Source organism: Pteropus alecto, unplaced genomic scaffold (genome assembly GCF_000325575.1).
Source record: "Pteropus alecto unplaced genomic scaffold, ASM32557v1 scaffold106, whole genome shotgun sequence".
NCBI lineage: Eukaryota > Metazoa > Chordata > Mammalia > Chiroptera > Pteropodidae > Pteropus > Pteropus alecto.
The window spans coordinates 1,301,241-1,319,408 of NW_006442103.1; the positions used below are offsets into that span (position 1 = coordinate 1,301,241).

General features: G+C 44.4%; 1 protein-coding gene across 5 annotated transcripts in view; it reads left to right on the plus strand.

The window, feature by feature from the left end:
* Positions 1 to 18,168, plus strand: part of SLC44A3 (solute carrier family 44 member 3) — a 78,159-nt gene that overhangs the window by 48,374 nt on the left and 11,617 nt on the right. For 3 of the 5 annotated variants that reach the window (XM_015595359.2, XM_006919537.3, XM_015595362.2), the window contains one exon: positions 2,769 to 2,855. In XM_015595359.2, the coding sequence (XP_015450845.1) occupies positions 2,769 to 2,855 (87 nt within the window). The remainder of the gene's footprint in view (positions 1 to 2,768; positions 2,856 to 18,168) is intronic. The other 2 variants (XM_015595360.2, XM_006919538.3) reach the window with 1 other exon arrangement.

The window sequence follows — 18,168 nt, forward strand, 5'->3', positions numbered from 1 at the left end:
AGAGGGTGCCATGGGAAGTTACTGGGTGTGTGTGTGTGTGTGTGTGTGTGTGTGTGTGTGTGTGTGTTTGAGAGAGAGAGAGAGAGAGAGAGAGAGAGAGAGAAAGAAAGACAGACACAAAGAAAGAGAGAAAGAGAGAAAGAGAAAGAAAGAGAAAGAGAGAAAGAAAAGGAGGGAGGGAGGGAGGGAAGGAGGGTGAGCGGGCGGGCAGGCCTGCCTACCTTCCCTCTTAACAGTGAGACATGAATGGGCAAGATGACCTAAATCTCAGCTCAAAAGGCAGAAAACTGTAGGGCTTTTGTGCCTGGGGTTTTTCTCCTCCCTGGTTTTTATTTCCATGCACATTTGGTTATGAATGCCAGTGGAAACCAACACAGCAGGAAAACAGCTGTTCTCATGGTGTTTTTGGCCCACCAAACAAGGGAGAGTTGGACTTTTCCCAACTTCTCTGTTCTCACATAACTCCAGTCTCTCCCCAGTCCCCACCTCAGCCTCAATGACTTGGTCAGAGTTTCGCAAACTTACCTGACTCCCACCTTTAGGGTATAGGTATGCGTGCTTAGTAAATTGGGGAAATTTTACCCATGGATTCTTTATTATATTTTAGAGTTGTTTTTATGAGCTCTTTTAAGCAGACATCTGAATTGCTGATATTTTTAAGTCCATAATCAAGTTTTGAGATTAGTTTATCAATTAGGAACAGTCGATTGAATTTCACATAAAGTAATACAGCTTTCTTATCTTGAAGTGCACTTGAAGCACTTACTTTGATCGTACAGTGCTTTTTGTATTTATAATATGTCGTTATAGGTACTAGTTGTGTGTCCACATAAAAAAAGAATCAAGTTTAACTTTTTCAAAAATAAATTCTATAGTGAGAATTTTAGGGCTAAATTTCAGAGATAAATTAGTCGAAATTTATCCCTTTCAGGGCTGGATTTCATGGAATAAGAAAACATACACATTTTGGTAACTCAAAGAGGCATTTTCACATCCAGGCCAAGTCTAGCCACTCTGGCTCCTGCATTTTGAAATTGATCCTTCAATTTTAGGAAACTTGGAGAAGGATTTCTTGAAGAACAAAACAGCTGTTTATAATATTTATATATTTTTCCCTCCTAAGTTCTTCAGGCTTATTTAATAATTAAAACAGACATGAGACAGATTAATAAAAGAAAATGACCAAATTTAATTACATACATATGTACGAAAACCCCAGATACATGAGAGAGTCAGAGACAGAAAGGGAAAATGAGGGAATATATGACATTCTGAATGAAGGATGAAGTGAGGCACCTTGGGGCTTCAGAGGGAAGGAGGACAATTCACAGAACAATAAGAAAGGCAGGTGTTCAGTAATTAGAAGTTTGTTTCTCCCTACAGATAGGTTATAAAATAGTATTTCTGGCAATAACTCTTGCTATGGGCAAGGCCCCAAATAATTTAAACTCTTTAAGGTAGAGGTAAATGTTTCTTGCAAGCCTACGGGGTCCTGATTGTCTTCAGCTCCAAATAATTCACGTGCCAAAGTGACACATTATGGAGAAAGCTATTCTGAGTGTGTGTGTGTGCATGCAAGCGCATGCGTGTGTGCACATGTGTATGTATAGATACATAGAGAGACATATAGATATGCATAGGCGTTAGTAATAGATAATCATAAATTAATGAGCAATAGAGGACCTTGCCATCCCTCCCTGAGCTCGATATCTTAAACTCTGGGAAAACAGCCATAAATCTAAAAGAGAAGTCGGTATTTTAGTCTCTCTGGAAGAGGTCTAAAAGGTTATTTATTACTCCCCAGATCCCATGAAGAGTAAGGTACCAAACTTCTTTTTAGCAAGTTCACTGTTGGAGAAATGTGTCCTTTCTTAGGTTAAAAAGAAATGGTCTCCCTCAGCAGTACGGCCCAGTACTGTGTCTGCAGTTTAAACATTTCACATAGCCACTGTGCGATCTTTCCTATGTTAAATGGCTCATTCACAGCCATGACCAGGCTGAAAAGTATCCAGATCAAGTTTCATCCGATTGAATTAACACTGGGACAAGAAAATGTCCACGTGAGTTTTCCTGGGGTCCTCAAAGAGGACTATTTGAAGATTGTTTTCTGGCTTTTTTTTTTTTTTAACTCTGAGCCGTGGGTAGGACACTTTCAGTCACCCCTCCTCTAAGAGTTTCTTTATTCACTCTTAGGTTATACACAAGTCCAAGTTATATTTCAAAGGACTGATTTATCCCTTAAAACTTAGCCCTGAAAATCTCACTATAGGATTTATTTCCATAAAAGTTACACTTGATTCTTTTTTAACATGGTCATATAGCTAGTATCTACAAAGCATTAGTTGTTTTATTTTCTTTGGGATGTGAATTTTTCATGAATATATACTGGTTTGAAAAAGCAGAGTTTATAGTTGAAGACATTGAAGGGGAGATGAGGGAAGAGAAATTTTTTTTTACTAGAACCAAAAGGCCTGGTTGTCACCTTCACTAGTAAATATGGAGTAACCCATTTCCCTTTCTCCTGAGGTCAACACACAAGAGGTAAGCCCACAAGAGAGGAATTTCGCTCATCTGTAATGATAATAATAATTAGTAGTGGCAGCATGTGAACAGAAGAATTTCTCCCATACTGAATGAGCATTGCTATAGTGCTTCCTCAGGTGTAAACATTTCCAGGTAGAAACAGTATGTGTTGACTGAAACTCCTGGTTACCTTCTGTCCTGTGCTGTTTCTGACTCTGTTCCTTTGGTTCTGAACCTAATCCCAGCAGCAGAGTGCATGGTCGAGGTGCGTGTTCAGATGCTGCTTCTGCTGTTTCTGCTGTCTTGACAAATGCCTGCACCATGTCAACCAGGTAAAACTCCTCCCATGTGCCCCAGAGGCACACAGAGTGGCTGTGGGTGGACTCTGTCTCTTACGTCAGAGATTGGCAAACTTTTTTTCTGGAAAAGGCCAGACTGTGTAAATATTTTAGGTTTGGGGGACATGCAGTCTTGATCAAAACTACTCAACTCTGCCGTGGTAGTAGGATGGCACCTATATATAAATGAATGGGTGTGACTGTTCCAATAAAACCTTATTAATGGACACTGAAATTTGAATTTCATATAATTTTCATGTGTTGAGAAATTTTCTTTTGATTTTTTTCAACCATTTTAAAAAATTTGAAAATTATTCTTAGTTCCAGCCAGAGGAAAGCAGGCTGTCTGCTGGATCTGGTTCCTGGGCTAGAGTTTGCAGATCCTTACATTAGAACCTTAGGTCATTAAAGCCATTCTTCAAATTTTGAAAGAAATGTCTCTTTTCAGAAATAAAAAGGAGAGGAGGCTTTAGAAACCTTAGCATAATGAATATAGTATATCAACTGAGAGCTTATTTTCTATGTCTTCTCCAAGAACTATAAGTTTCCTGAAATAGGAAAAGAATCACCTCCCTAATTTTTATATATTTCACCAGACTTTCCCATTCAAGCTATAAATATTCCTTTAAAAGTCAGAAAAATTACATACTGTGATTGTTTGAATTTCAATTTTTTTCTCTCCTGAGTCTTTCAAACTGATGGAAATTTAAATATATATCTTATGTTTCTATAGATAATTTAGGAGATTTTAATAGCCCTTAATCAAATTTATGCAGAGCAATATTTTCGTAAGTTAGCAGGTAAGTTTAAATGGCCACAGAAATCTCACTTAGAAAAGTACTTCTTACTGTCCCTCTTCCTAATATATGTACCAATAGAAGGGACTAAGTAGACCATCCATGTTTCATGTCTTATAAATGGTATTAAGAAGTAGAGGGCCAGGGGAGAGAGGGAGCAATTGAGGGGATCGTTTTATGAACATTATAGACGTCTAACCAATGTACTGTATACTGGAAACTAATTTAAATAAATAAATTTATTTTTTAAAAAAGAATACCTTTCATTGTTCAGAAAGTACAGTGTTCCTATAGTAAAACTCTATCTTTGAGGCTTCTCTTAAGACTCTTGGATTGCATTTTGGAATGTGTTTATTTTTTATTTGGACTGCTTTAAACCAGCGTGTATGAAACACAGCAAAAGACCACCTTTTGGAATGGCAGGTCATATAGCAAGTGAAGCCAGATCCTGTGACTGTCTTGTCATGGTGTAATATGCCAGCCTCTCTCTCCTCCTACAACCATGTGCACATATCCAGACACCAATTTATTCCGCAAAGATTTTGAGATGCATTACAAAGTGTACTATGATAAAATAAATATACGTGAAAATCAAGGCTAAGAAAAATATAGATAGACCAGAAAGACAAAAGCAATGGGACCATCGATAGACAAATATGTTGCCCACATGGTCTCACAGGGCCTGGACATTGAGTTGCCATCCCTTCTCGCTTTATTCATGTAACTTGAGGTTCCTGCCACACCCTCTTTCACTCAAAGATTTCAAACTGTCCCATGGGAGCCTAAGGGTTCCTCGCAGATGCTGCTGCAGAGACCACTGCTTCAGGAGTAGGGGGAGATGAGTGGGGAGGAGGAAGGGTGGGCTCTGGCCCCATACCACCACCACCCTGTCCTGGCTTCTCAGCAGAGCAGCTCTGCTTTGATCAGGTTTAGGGTGGGATTCCACTGAAAGTTTTATTCAAAGTCAGGACTCTGCTGCTAAAACACATTTGAAAACCACTGTCTCAGACCATGGTCATGTTTATTCTCTCTGCCTTGTTATCCTGAGGGACATATTTTCTGCCTTCTGAAATCTCATCACCTTGTGTGAACCCAGTACTTTTTCCTTCAGAGTTCAAAATGTTTCCAAGATCACAAATAGCTTAGTATTAACCACACTATAATTACATTATGAAGGTGAGGAATCCTTGCAAATGTACAATGGGAGTGATTGTCCCTAAATCACAAAAAGGCTCAGCTAGCCTTGATCCAGCTCACAGTGAATCAGTGTTGCAAACAGGGATTGGTCCTTTGGATTCTGATCATGATATTGGTGCATTAGGCTTTGACCTTGTTGACCAAAAGATGTCTGCCATCAATTCATTGCCAACAGGAGTCCCCAATCTGGGATGCAGTAAAAGGAGAGACTTTATTCAGGTGAACATTTTGCAAAGTGGGAAACACAGCCTCTGGAGGAAACTGAGAGTATGTTCCCCCAAGACAAAGGGGAGGCTAGCTATATAGAGAAAGTGCCCACCCTGGTATCTAATGGGCCCATTTTTTGCAAATGAAGGACCCAAATTTGCACAGCTTTTTAAAAAATTTATTTATTTATTTAAATTAGTTTCAAGTACACAGTACATTGGTTAGACATTTATACAGTTTATAAAATGATCCCCCTAATTACTCTTCCTCTCCTCCCGCTCTCCACCTAGCCAATATATTAGTGCTAACTGCATTCCCTATGCTGTGCTCCCCATCCCTGTGACCATCTAGCAACTACTAATTCGTACTTCTTTAACCCTTCACCCTATTCTGCAAGCCCTTTAAGCCCCTTCCTCCCCTCTGTCTGTCACTAAATTGTCCACTGTATTTGTGAGTCTGTTTTTGATTAGTTTGTTCTTTTTGTTTCTTAGATTCTTCATATAAGTAATATCATATGGTTGTTATCTTTCTCTGTCTGACTTATTTCACTCAGCATAACCTCTAGGTCCATCCATTGCAATGGTAGGATTTCATTTTTTTAATGGCTGAGTAATATTCCATTGTATATATGAATCATAATTTCTATATCCAATCATCTATTGATGGGCATTTAAGTTGCTTCCATATCTTGGCTATTGTAAATTATGCTGCTATGTATACTGGGGTACATAAATCTTTACAAATTATTGTTTTGGTTGTCTTTGGATAAATATCTGGAAGTGCAACTGCTGAGTCAAAAGGTATATCCATTTAATTTTTATAGACCCCTTTCTATAGCAGCTGTACCAATTTGCAATTCCACCAACAGTGTATAAGTGTTTCCTTTTCTCCGCATCCTCACCAACACTTGTTTTTTGATTTATTGATGATAGCCATTCTGACAGGTGTCGGGTAATATCTCATCCTGGTTTTAATTTGCATTTCTCTGATTAGTGACCTTGAGCATCTTTTCATATGTCTATTGGCCATCTCTATTTCCTCTTTGGAGAAGTATCTGTTCAGGTCTTCTGCCCATTTTTTAATTGTATTTCTTGTTTTTTTTTTTGTTATTGAGTTATATGATTTCTTTATATATTTTTGATATTAACCTCTTATCAGATGTGTCATTAGCGAATATCTTCTCTAAATCAGTCGGTTGTCTTTTTGTTTTGTTGATGGTTTCCTTTGCTGTACAAAACTTTTTAGTTTGATGTGGTCCCACTTGTTTATTTTTTTCTTTTGTTTCCCTTGCCAGGGGAGATATATCTGAAAAGAAATTACTGTGAGTAATATCAGAAAGTTTACTGCCTGTGTTTTCTTCTAGAAGTTTTATGGTTTCGAGTCTTATATTTAAGTTTAATCCATTTTGAGTCTGTTCTTGTATATAGTGTAAGAAGGTGGTCCAGTTTCTTTCTTTTTCCTTTTCTTTTCCTCTTTTTTTGCATGTATCTGTCCAATTTTCCCAGCATCATTTATTGAAGAGACTGTCTTTACCCCATGGTATATTCTTACCTGCTTTGTCATATATTAAGTAAGCATATAGGCATGGATATATTTCCGGGCTCTCTATTCTGTTCCATGGATCAATGTATCTGTTTTTATGCAAGTACCACACTGTTTTTATTACTGTAGCCTTGTAGTATAATGTGATACTTCCAACTGTTGCCTGTGCAGAATGCACAACCCCAGAGCCAAGCAGGGCAGGGGAGGCTGTCTGTCAGTGGGCTGCAGGCACTCTGTAGGCTTGGGTGAAGCAGGATCTCAGGCAGAGAAGGTCCATCCAGCCAATATAGCCTCAGTTTTGCTGCAACTTCTGTTCCTGGGTGTTCCCGCTATAGTCATAGATCAGTGAGACCAGCTCTGTCTGGGGTGGTCCCACAGACCCCTGCGCTCCCCAGACGCAATATTGCAACTCTTGCAGGCAGCAGAGATCTGCCTGCAACTGATTTCCATGCAGTGTCCGCCCTGTGCTAGCCAAAGTTTGTTGTCTGTGTGGATTGGGAGGACAGGGATGAGAGTGTGCTGGGCAGGGTAGGGCTGTGACAGTTCACTGTCAATGGGCTGCATGGGGCAATTTGTGGGTAGGGTGGGTCAGGGTCTCAAGGAGACAATGGCAGTTGGATTGATAAAGCCTCAGTGTTGCTACAACATTGGTAACTGTTCCATGTTCCAGCAGAAGTCCCAGATCACAGCAAGACCAGCTGCTGTCTGGGACTGGCCCATGGATCCCTGAGATCTGCCCAAGCTCGTGTTGACAGCAGTGATCCACCTGAAACTATCTCAGAAATATGTCTCACGGCTCTGGCCAACAGATGCGAATACTTGGTTCTGAATTGTCCTAGGGCCTAGCTGTCATCCAGCAACAAAAGCCCCGGGCAATCTGCAGGTTGGGCTGGGGTGGGGTTGGGGGTGGCCTGATCCCCTCTGACCAGCACTTCCTAATGGCCCTGTGTGTGGGGGGTGGGGTGGGGGTCTGCACAGTCCAGCTGACATGGTCTGTATATTGCCTAGTAGGGGGGCCGGATTAAGGCACAATGGTGGCTGTCCTTCCAGCCCTCGTTCTGGCATCAGGTAATGCAGACTTTCTCAGTATGAATCCTGCACGAGCCTCTGACCCACTCTCAGTGTCCCAGGTGAGTGAGTGCAGGTCAGAAAGCCTGTGTGCGGGTCCTTTAAAGGGGCGTTCTAGGGTTTCAGTTTCCTTCTGTCTCACCCAGATGGCCGGAATCCCCTCTGGTTTTTAGTTAGAGTTATTGGAATCTCCTCTTCCCTGGGCTAGGACTCTGGGCTGGGGAGCCCGCAAATGAGACCAGGATCCCCCTCTCCTTCAGGAGAACCTCTGCAGCCTCACCCTCCCTCCCAGTGATCCTCCACCACCACGATGTGGATCCAGCCCTATTCGAAACTTTGCCCCTCCTACCGGCTTTGCTATGGCTCCTTTACATTATCAAACATACATGTTACGATCAGCTGGACTTCAGGTGATTCTCCACGTTGATTATTTTATAATTTGGTTGTAATTTCAATGCAGACCTGGGAGGAGACGAACCCTGCTTTTACCTAGTCCACCATCTTCCTCTGTCCTTCACAGTTTGATTGGTCCAAATTGCTCTGTCCTGATTGGTCAGTAAAGATGCAAATGAAGATATAGCTGTGCAGCTCTGATTGGATGGGGCAAGTTTCAGCTCATTGGTCAAAATAGGATTCTAGTAACCCCTTTATAATGGTCAGCTCAGACTGCAGGCAAGCAGTACAGGAGGCTTGGCAGCCCAGTCTCTGTCTTTTCCCTGAAATGCAGCATGTGTGAGAGGCCCCCCTATAAACAAAGGCTGCTAGACTCTGGTTATGAATCTGGGCCCAGTGTAACCACAAGGAATCCTTCTTGATAAGTATATTCCTTTTCGGGGTCAGCAACTTAAACCAGCTGTCAGAACATCTTTAACTTGAGGTGACTCCTACAGCTGATGTGGGCACTGCCGGGAGACCTAAGGTTTAAGACATTGAGAAAGCAGAGGAGGAAGAATGGAAAAAGAATTGATGAATTGATAAGAAGAGAAAGGTCACCTCTAGTTTAAATCAACTGCTGGAAAATAGAATGAAATAAAGATTTTTAAGAATAAAGATAATTATTGTATAATGGTGGTCAGAGCTATTGTTGACCTCATTTGGCAGTGGACAAAGGAAAGAGAGAAGGAATTTAGATTAGCCTTTTGAAAAACTTCCTGGCACTAGAGTGAGTTACTTGGGGAAGATTTCTCTGGAAATCAGATTTACAAAGAGCTGAGGCCTATTTAATTTTCCTTGTTTTGTGCAGTGGAAGATGGGAAATGCTAAAAGAGAGTGAGATCCATTTGTTACCATCAGAACCCAGATGCTCTTCTTGACTTACCATCAAGGAGCTGGTTGTGTTTTATCATCGCTGCTTAAAAGCCTAATTTGTCTTCACTAGTCGTAGGTGGGAGGCAGGTGGCAGTTGCTACATTTTGTAAACACCCAGCCTAAGGCTCTTCAGTAATTCACTTGAAGAATAGGGGATGCAACCCCACAATCCCATCATTTCTTATTACTTGTCTGCATCATAAATACCAGATGTGTGTATCCTTGAAAAAATTATATGTGTATACCTCACACATTTATTAATCCAGCAACCATTAGTCTATTTATGCTGTATTTCAGGGGTCCCCAACCCCAGTACTGGTCCATGGCCTGTTAGGAAGCAGGTCACACAGCAGGAGGTGAGCGGCAAACCAGCAAGAAAAGCTTCATCTCTATTTGCAGCTGCTCCTCAGTGCTAGCATCACCGCCTCAGATTATCAGGCGTTAGATTTTCATCAGAGCACGTCTCCGGTGCCAAAAAAATTGGGACTGCTGCAGTGTATTTGATCCATTTGAACTCAGGCATAATGGAGGAGGGGACTGTGGTGAAACAGAGTTAATATAAAGCAAAGCCAGGCCTTTGAGGAGCTGACGAACTCATCTGGGGGCTAGGGGAACAGCCTGAGGCATTCGCATGAGACGTTTATGTAACAGTACCCAGAGGTTTGTGTTTAAGTGTTGGTACTGAGGACGGATAGTTAGCATAGGGAAGTTTCTCCGCCCCTCCAGGATGCGATCTGGAATTGTTCCTTGGTCTCTTACTCAGCTCTCTATTTTGATTTCAAGTGTGAGACTCCAGCATGAGAAACAAGCCAAGGCCAAGAGACAAGATAGATAACCTCGGGCTGCCTCTTCCCCTCCAGGTGGCTTGAGAAACAAGCCAAGAGCGGGAGGCAGGCTGGTAGCCCTGGGACATCCCCCACCCCTAAGTAAACAAAAACCTGTAATTTAGACAGCTTGGGGCAAACTCTCTGTGCTACCTACACTTTTTAAGTGTGTACTTTTGCTTTAATAAAACTTGAGCTTTCCTGCTTGCTGTCTGTCGTGTCCTTCAATTCTTTCTTGTGGTATAGGACAAGACCTTGGCACCAGAGCTCCGGGATCGGGGTCCCTCTTTGGACTCCCACCCTGTCTAGCAGTCCGGCATCAGAATGAGGGCTGTGGAAGTTCAGAAAGATGGAGTCTTGGTAATTGGGGAGGTACTTTGACTTGGTAAGGAGAGGCTTCTTAGAGGAGGTTGGATTGTCAGATCTGGGCTCTACAAGCGCCACTGGAGGTCACCAGCTTACTACCAGCAATAGCAATAGCTGGGGACTTTTGGCACTCACCATGTTGCCTGTAGTATGCTAAGCACTCTTCCTGCATTATATCATTTGTTAATTTTTGACACAGCTCTTTGAGATAGTGTCTTCCATTTACAGACAAGGAAACTGAGGCTTAGAGAGGGCACATAGTGGCAGAACTAGGATTTGAATTCATATTTGTTTTGCTTGTGGGATCCAAGCCCTGAACCACTATGCGTTTTTAAATAGCTAGAGAAGGAGTCACAACCACTGCCTGGGGTGCATCTCTTTAGTGCCTGTCCAAGCCAGGGTCCAGAGAAGTCAGTTTGCTGGCAGTTGAGCAAGGCTTGTTACAGGCAGATTTTTGTGTAGAAGGACAGGAAGGGTATAGGGACATTGATGGGGTGAAGGATAAATCATGCAATTATAGATCCAGAAAAGGTTTGTCAGGGGTCAGGACCCACCCCCTCCTCCCAGGCAAGTCAGTGTCAAAGCTCCTGGGAGGCCAGGCTGGCTGTTCTCAGAGACCGTCTGGCAAGATCCTGCAGCCTCCCCATCCCTCCTGGCATTTCCAGGAGCTGACAGGTGTTCCCCTGTGGGCCTCTCAAGCCAGTGCACCAGCAGCTTCTACCTATTTCCTACGTGTCCACTCACAGTCCCTCGTGGAAGTGTCTCCCTAAGTGCACATCTCCTGCTCATCGACAACACAGACCTCTGTCCCACCTCTAATGGTGGCTTTAGATCAGTGTTCCTCTGAGTTTGAAACCCACTGGTGGGCCACAGGACTCTTCCTGGTGGTTCCAAACTGATCTGGACGTTCCAGAATGTCCTTTCTTCCATTCTTATAGTCAAGTGGCAGAATTTCATGGATTTTCATTTTCACATACAACTAAGGGCTATTTGCCAATCAGTAAAGTAGTGTGTTACTACAACTTACTACTTAGGAACCAAAATTGGTTTTACTTAGTTTCCTGAGGATGCAAATTCATTATTCTGTTAAGACCTCTGGCTGCCATGGTGATGCCTGGCAACACTGCGAAGCTTGTGAATTTTGCCAGCTGGGGAAAGAACACTTTGTTTTGGGTACACCACCAGCGTTGCCTTGGGTTGGACGTATTCTTCAAGTGCAGTTATTCTTGTCTTAACATCTTTCTTATGTTGTTCATCTGGCTCTCGTTTAATTCGTTTTATTTCTTTTTATCACATAGAACATTGCATTCCTCTTCAATCCTTTGTTCTTCCAGCAGAAGTGGGAATGGGCATAGGAAGTGAGCTGTGGGCTGAGGTCAAACAGGTTTGAGAAGGACTATTTCCATTCCAGTCTCCTGGGAGGAGCTCCTAGGTAAAGGCAGCTCCTGGCTAGTTGATAGCAGTGGGCTTCTGCCTTCTTTGTGGAACTTGGGTGAATCTTTCCACCTTACTGAGCTTCTGCAGAATAAGGAGATCAGCCTAAATGATACTGAGGTCTTCACGTGGCTTTCTGACCCTTCTTGAGGTGCCCAGTTGAGAGCTGGGGCACTACATTGCAGCAGTGACATGTAAGACATGAGACAGAGTGAAAAAAACATGAAGTGCGTGCTTTCCTGTCATAGTCCACATGACGGGATCATTTTTTTCATGCTGTACTTCTTATTCATGTCAAGGATCACAAAAACGAGCAAGGTTTTAGGTTGACTTGCTCTCAAGCCGCCAGAATCTTGGCGAATGGGCCAAGAATGTGAGTGAAGAGCCATCTGTCTGCATCTCCTTATAGTGATTCTACAAATACTGCTGCTACGGAGTGATGACAGTCAATAAATAAAATAACCAGGGATGAGATTCTGATAAAATGCCAGTCACCTTGTTTCTTCTCAACAGTGAAGGACACAGTAATGTCCAACAGCTTTCTCATTTCGTTTCTGCTGTGGGCCATCATGCAGGGTAGTTGGGTGCCTGGTGAATCTCTGCTGTGTCTCCCAGTAAGTGATTTGAGGAGAGGACGAGATGACTCAGATCTACCTGAATGCAGTGCTTAAAGATGCCAGCCTCCTCCACTTCGGCATCCATCTAGTTATGATGTAAGTCGATGCACAGATTACTGCCTCCTGGCATTTGATCGGAAATGCTGCAGCTTTCTGTCTCCTGACTAACAAATATACTGGTCAGAAAGGCCCCAGACAATCTGGTCAATTCCAGTGCTTGCTGCTTCTTGGCAAATACATGCATCTCTCTCCTCCCTACTTCACAGTCCCTCCCCAGCCCACACTGCCTGCCAATACTTTTTTTTTTTTCAGTGCACATAATGTTGGTCTCTGTCTTCTAAGCCTTTGTGGCAGATTTGACTTTGTAACATCTCAAAGCCTTCTTTCCCTCCTCGCGCCTTTCTTGCACTTAGCTCGATTTCAATGGTTCTCTTTCTTGCAATCCATCAATAGCAAAAGCACTCGGTGACTTTTCTATGTCAGGTTTTGGTTCATCCCAAGCCAACTGGCACATCTCCAATGACTCCTCTCCTCTCCCTGGAGCAACATGTGCATCTCAGGGGAAAAAAAAGTAACAAATATTGTGCAATTAATCTAATTACATTACGGCAATGATATGAAGGTTCTTAAGAGGACACAGTTCTTTTGGTAACTGACATGCCGTAATAGGTATAGGTAGCCTCATCACAGAGCATCCAGACAGCCATTCTTTCAATGACAGCAGTGGCTCTGAATCCTGCCACGCCAACTGACTGGTGTAGAGTTATTCTGGGGCAGCCAGCTGATGGTGAGAGCCCCAAAGCGATGCCTCCATGTGTGCATGTCTTAGAAAGAAATTCACATGTGTGTCAATGTTATAGTTTGCATTAAGGCCCATTTATAGACAGTGGTAATCCCCACAGCCCAGCTGTTTCATGGCAAATGGTGCTACCCCAGCTTTAGATAGAAAGGAATTGAGACACCGATTTGTCAGAGGCCCCAGACTGTCTGGGAGAAAACTAACTGTCTTCATGTATCCTGGTGCCTGGCTCAGAACCTGCTGCACTTAGGGCTGTGGCTTTATGTGGCTTTCCTGGGAGCAGCCTCTCTGGAGCCCAGCTCCTACCTGCTGGGGGCATTTTGCAAGGGTCAGGCTTCAGGAGAGTGAGGCCCTGAAGCTTCTTCCTCAAGTGGGCCTTAGAGCTCTTTCCTTTTGGAGGGTAAAGCCCAGTGAGCAGGGCCATCTTTGGCTGTACTCTGAAGCCCTTCCTGACTTGAAATTCTACCTTGTTAAAGAGGCAATTAATATTTGTTAAATAGGCAATTATTTAACAAATTTAATAAAAAAAAAAAAAGAGGGAAGGGAGGATAAATTATGCAAGAGGCCCTCAGCCCATCAGGAAGCCCTGCTGGGAGGCAGCCGAGTGGTAGGCATTAATTTCTTTGACTTAATTTCTTTGACTTTCTCCAAGTCGTGCAGCTCCTAAACCAGAATACCTGCCACTCTTTGGGCACTTACATGTGCCAAGCACAGTGCTAAGTTCTTTATGTATCTTAATTACCTTCATCCTCACAAAATAATCCTGTGAGGGAAATACTACTATTATCTTTTTTCTTTTTTTTAATAGCTGATGCCACTTAGGTTCACAGAGGTTAAGTAGCAACCTGCTCTAGGTTAGGTGGGAGGAAAGCAACAGAGCTGGGCGTTGAGGTTTTGGAGACCCAGTAAGTCATTCCCTCTTTCTTATCCAAGTTTGGAACAATTATGAGACATGAGAGTCAAGCTGATGAAGATTAAAAATATCTTGATATCTAGTCAGTGGGTGAAACAATGCATTGTAGGATCAGTTTATTAATGTTTCACCCCTGAATGAGAAAGATGAGCCCACTCTCTCCCAGGCCCAGCCAACAAGGTAGACCTTGCCCGGGGTTCCCCCTGTAAACCGAGGAGCTGAGAAGGCGCATTCTTGGTGACGGGCTGTGCTCTGCTTCTCCCTCCAAACTTAGTCCCTGAAGTCTGCCTCCTCCTCTTGGAACGAATGAGACGTATTACCCTGACAGAGATCCCTGGCCATGGAAATATGAATACAAGGTTGCCCCACACTGAGAGAGGCCATGGAGCACCCTACTGTTCTTACAGCAGAATCAGGGATCCAGAGGGCTTGAGGACCTCAACCAGGGCCACACAGTGGGTAGAGCTCATTCTGATCCTTCTTTACCCTGTGTTCTTCTCTTTCCCTGCCCTCCAAGGTTCACTGAGACACTGGGACAGACAAGTATGTCAGATGACACAGTATGTTGATATGAGCTGCCCTGGCTTACCTTTTACGCAGAACCCTATATATCTCTCCCATCCCTTGGGCAACTTGGAAGTCAAACCCATGCTCATAGGGGCAGAAGTGTGGTGACCATTTGGCTTCTGAGAAGGTCATTAATGGCACCATGCCCTCGGCTCCCTTCTGCAAGCAGCCTCTCTTCTCTCCCTTGAGTCTCCTCTTCTGCCAGAAGATATTTGTCCACATCTTATGAGAGCTCCCTCTTCCTCACTCCTTCCCCTCCTTGGCCTTAGACCACATATCCCAGCAGTGTGATAGAGTGAGAAGGCAGACTTTGAGGCAGGTAGGTCTGGGTTGAATCATAGCTACCCCACTTATTACGTGACCTGGGACGGGTCATCTCTCTTAGCTTCATTTTTCTCACATATATAGCAGAATTCTTAACACCTACATCCCAGGCAGTTGAGACGGTTAACTGAGCTAATACATACAAGCATGGCACGGTGTCTTAGTGCATGCTCCATACGTGTTAGTTTATTTTGTGAGGGGAAGGAGAGGGTTTAGGTTCTTTATTTGTTCTTTCACCACATATTGAAAGTTTACCACGTGTCAGACAAATGGGGTATAACAATGCCTATCTCCCAGGATTATTATAAATAACTAGAGATCATCTTTGCAGAGCTTAGTTTCGTGCCTGGTGGGGGAGTTATTATCATTATTATCAACCCACCAAGTGTATAAACTCTGATTCTTTCCTACACCGAGGACAGTGCTGAGTTCCTGAGGTGGTTCATGCTGCCTGCTCAGTTAGGGGCACATCAGCATCCACAGGGAGCTTCTCCAAGTATTCCTTTCTCTTTCTGCCCCGCCCCCATCCAGAACCCCAGCACCAACATGTAGTGGGCGGGTGGGACTGCTAAGAGTGGCTTTCCTGGTCCTTCCAGTCCAGAATAATGCCCAAGCCGCCCCTCGAGATGGTGAGGGAGTGCCAGACCTCGGATCTGAACCCGTGACCAGGAGACAAAAATGACTGCGGCCCAGGGATAAGGAAACGTGCCCTGAGTGACATATCCGTTTGGCCGCCTCTTTTCTGCATCTCCTTTTCTTTCTCGTCACCCTGTTTTCAGCAGTCAAGGGCAGTTGTGTCTCTGCTCAGCAAGGGCAGCTGGAACTGGTTCTAACAACACTGGTTCAGAGGGCATCTCATCTGAGGAATCACCACTTGCTTAACTCTAAGGCGCCTTTCACAGCCCCTATTGTTCTTTGTACCTTTCATCATGACATGCTCTAGGCACGCTGGAAACACGCTGAGGGAGATCGCCTGTGTTTTTAACTTCCATCTATGAAAACTATCTCTGGAGTCAGCAAACTCTAATTACCTCATAAATAAGAAAGCAGGTGACACATGAAAACACAGGCTCTGACGATCCGTGTTTGATGTGGGATAGTGGCAGTGCAGACCAACCCCCACCCGTGTTCTTCCCTTTACAGGCTAGTGTCAGCTGTGGGTGCCATCACCCATGATCACAGCCAGGGTGGGGGCTGGTGGGGGCCAGGCGGGGGAGGCGGTTCTCATCACTTAAGGGCTTAAGAAATGTAAAGATTTTAGATTAGTTTTGGCATTTCCAAAATTCATGTAGTGTGGAAATTAATTAAACCATAAGTAGCTCCTACACCAAATCTAATCTTCCTCGTGATAGAGAATAGGTTTCTTCATGTCATTTCTCTGTCCGCTTCTGGAGCAGACTTGTCAGAGGAATCCGACTGCCCACCTCGGAAGCCCACGCTGTCTCCTCCTCCCTTCGTACCCTGCTAGGCAAGGCTCGGCTGTGAGGTCATTTTCCCCTTGTCCTTCCCCAGCTGTCTTTGTCCTAAACATTAGGCTTGTCAGGAGAAGGAAGATTATTGGCTAGGGTCTAGAGAACGTGTTCATAAGAAGGGAGAACAAAGCAGGGAGGTGTAAGTCATAGTGGTTTAGGGACTAAAAGCCACTTTGCTGCAGCAGTCACTGCCTCGTTCCCTGCAAGTCACCATCCGATAATGCCCTGGGCTTCCAGCACCTGAGTTTGCCTTCGACTGACTTCCATATGGGTGTAAATCTCAGCCACAAACTCAGATGCGTAAGAAATACTGCACCATGTCTCCCAACCTAACTAACGACCAGGAGCTCTCATCCACTAACTTGGCAGAAAATTTAATTAATAAAATGTTATTTGGGGACTATAATCCCCCCATGGGGTTATAGGAGTTGTCAGGTGTCCCCAGGCAGGTGGCCCTTGAGACGTTCGTCTTCCCATCATCATGGCTCCCAAGGCCCTGCTCAGAAAGCAGGACTCTTACGCAAGCCCCCATGGTCCTGTCTGTGGGGACATGCTGGTGTCAGGGTAGCCAGCCCTCCTGCTCTGCCTGGGACTCTTCTGGTTCTAGCACTGAAGCCCCAGTCTCTGAAACTCCCTCACTCCTGACAAACCCAGACCCTCAAAGTGGACACTTCCTTTTAGAGTGGTGACGCTTCTTCATGCTATGCTAAGAAAAAGCAGACCTGGACACCTGGTCAGGACCCACACGTCTCTTCTTCCTCCTCCTCCAGCCCAGCGGCATCTCCCTTTCTCATGTGGGAGTGGAGGAAGACCTGCATGCTCACCCGCTGCACCCAGATGTTTGGCTGACACTGGAGTCCCCTTCCTTCACCTTCTCTCCTGGTAGGGAAGCATCTAAAGAGCTTAACATTTTGGAAAGCAAAAGCCAGTGAGAGGTGCAGACTGGGTGTCTTCTTGATGCCCCCTCGCCAGCCCCCTAACTTCACCTGAGGGAATGAGCACAGAACCTGAGTCTTGCTTGAGTAGGGGATGCAGAGAGGATGGAAAGGAGAAAATACATGAAGGAAAAGAAATAGAATTCAGGAAAGCAATGCGAACTATCACGCAGTTATCGAGGAGAGCTGAACAGTCTTCATTTAGTCTCATAGATGTTTGAGAAACAAGCTCTGTGAAAAGTAGTAGCGGAAGTGATTAAGGTAATTTTGGTTCTCTCATCTAGGTGGGGCTAGAAAATCTCTAAACGTTTTGGCAGGTGGATCCAGGCTTTGACAGTTCTTCAAGTGGTTTCATCTTCCCCCACCTTTGGCTTTCATAGAATGCCTAAGCTGGCATAGGGGTGGAGCAGGGAGAGGCGTTTGCATTCCTCCAAGGAGGAGACAGCTGAGGCCAGATGACTTAATAGGGTGCAGCTCAGTGGGGGTACGAAGCACTCTCTGGGCCCGTTTGCCATGCCCATGCCCTGCCCCCATCAGCTGGCAACAAAGAAACTCTGTGGGGTCCCAAGAACAGGAGGCTACTGACCTGGCTCAGGCCCTGCCCTCGGCCTCTAGCTTGGCCGAAGCGCAGCTTCCATACATCGCCCATGGTTGGGAGGATGAGGGAATGTGACGGCCCACACTTTCTCTTCACCGGCCCTGGTTTCTGCTGCCTTCACACAGCCCTTAGCATCTGTTAAGAGTAGCAGGGAAGCACTAAGGAAAAAGGAAATACACATTCAAAATTGCTGCCCTCTCCTGCCGGAGCGGCTCGATAATAGCCCCTGGCACTGATTGGAAGGGAAACCACTTTCTGAGAAGTGCCAGTGGACAGAGGAGGCTGAAATGGAAGGGCTGGTCATCTCTTGAAGCTTCAGAAAGAGCTTCGTTATAATGT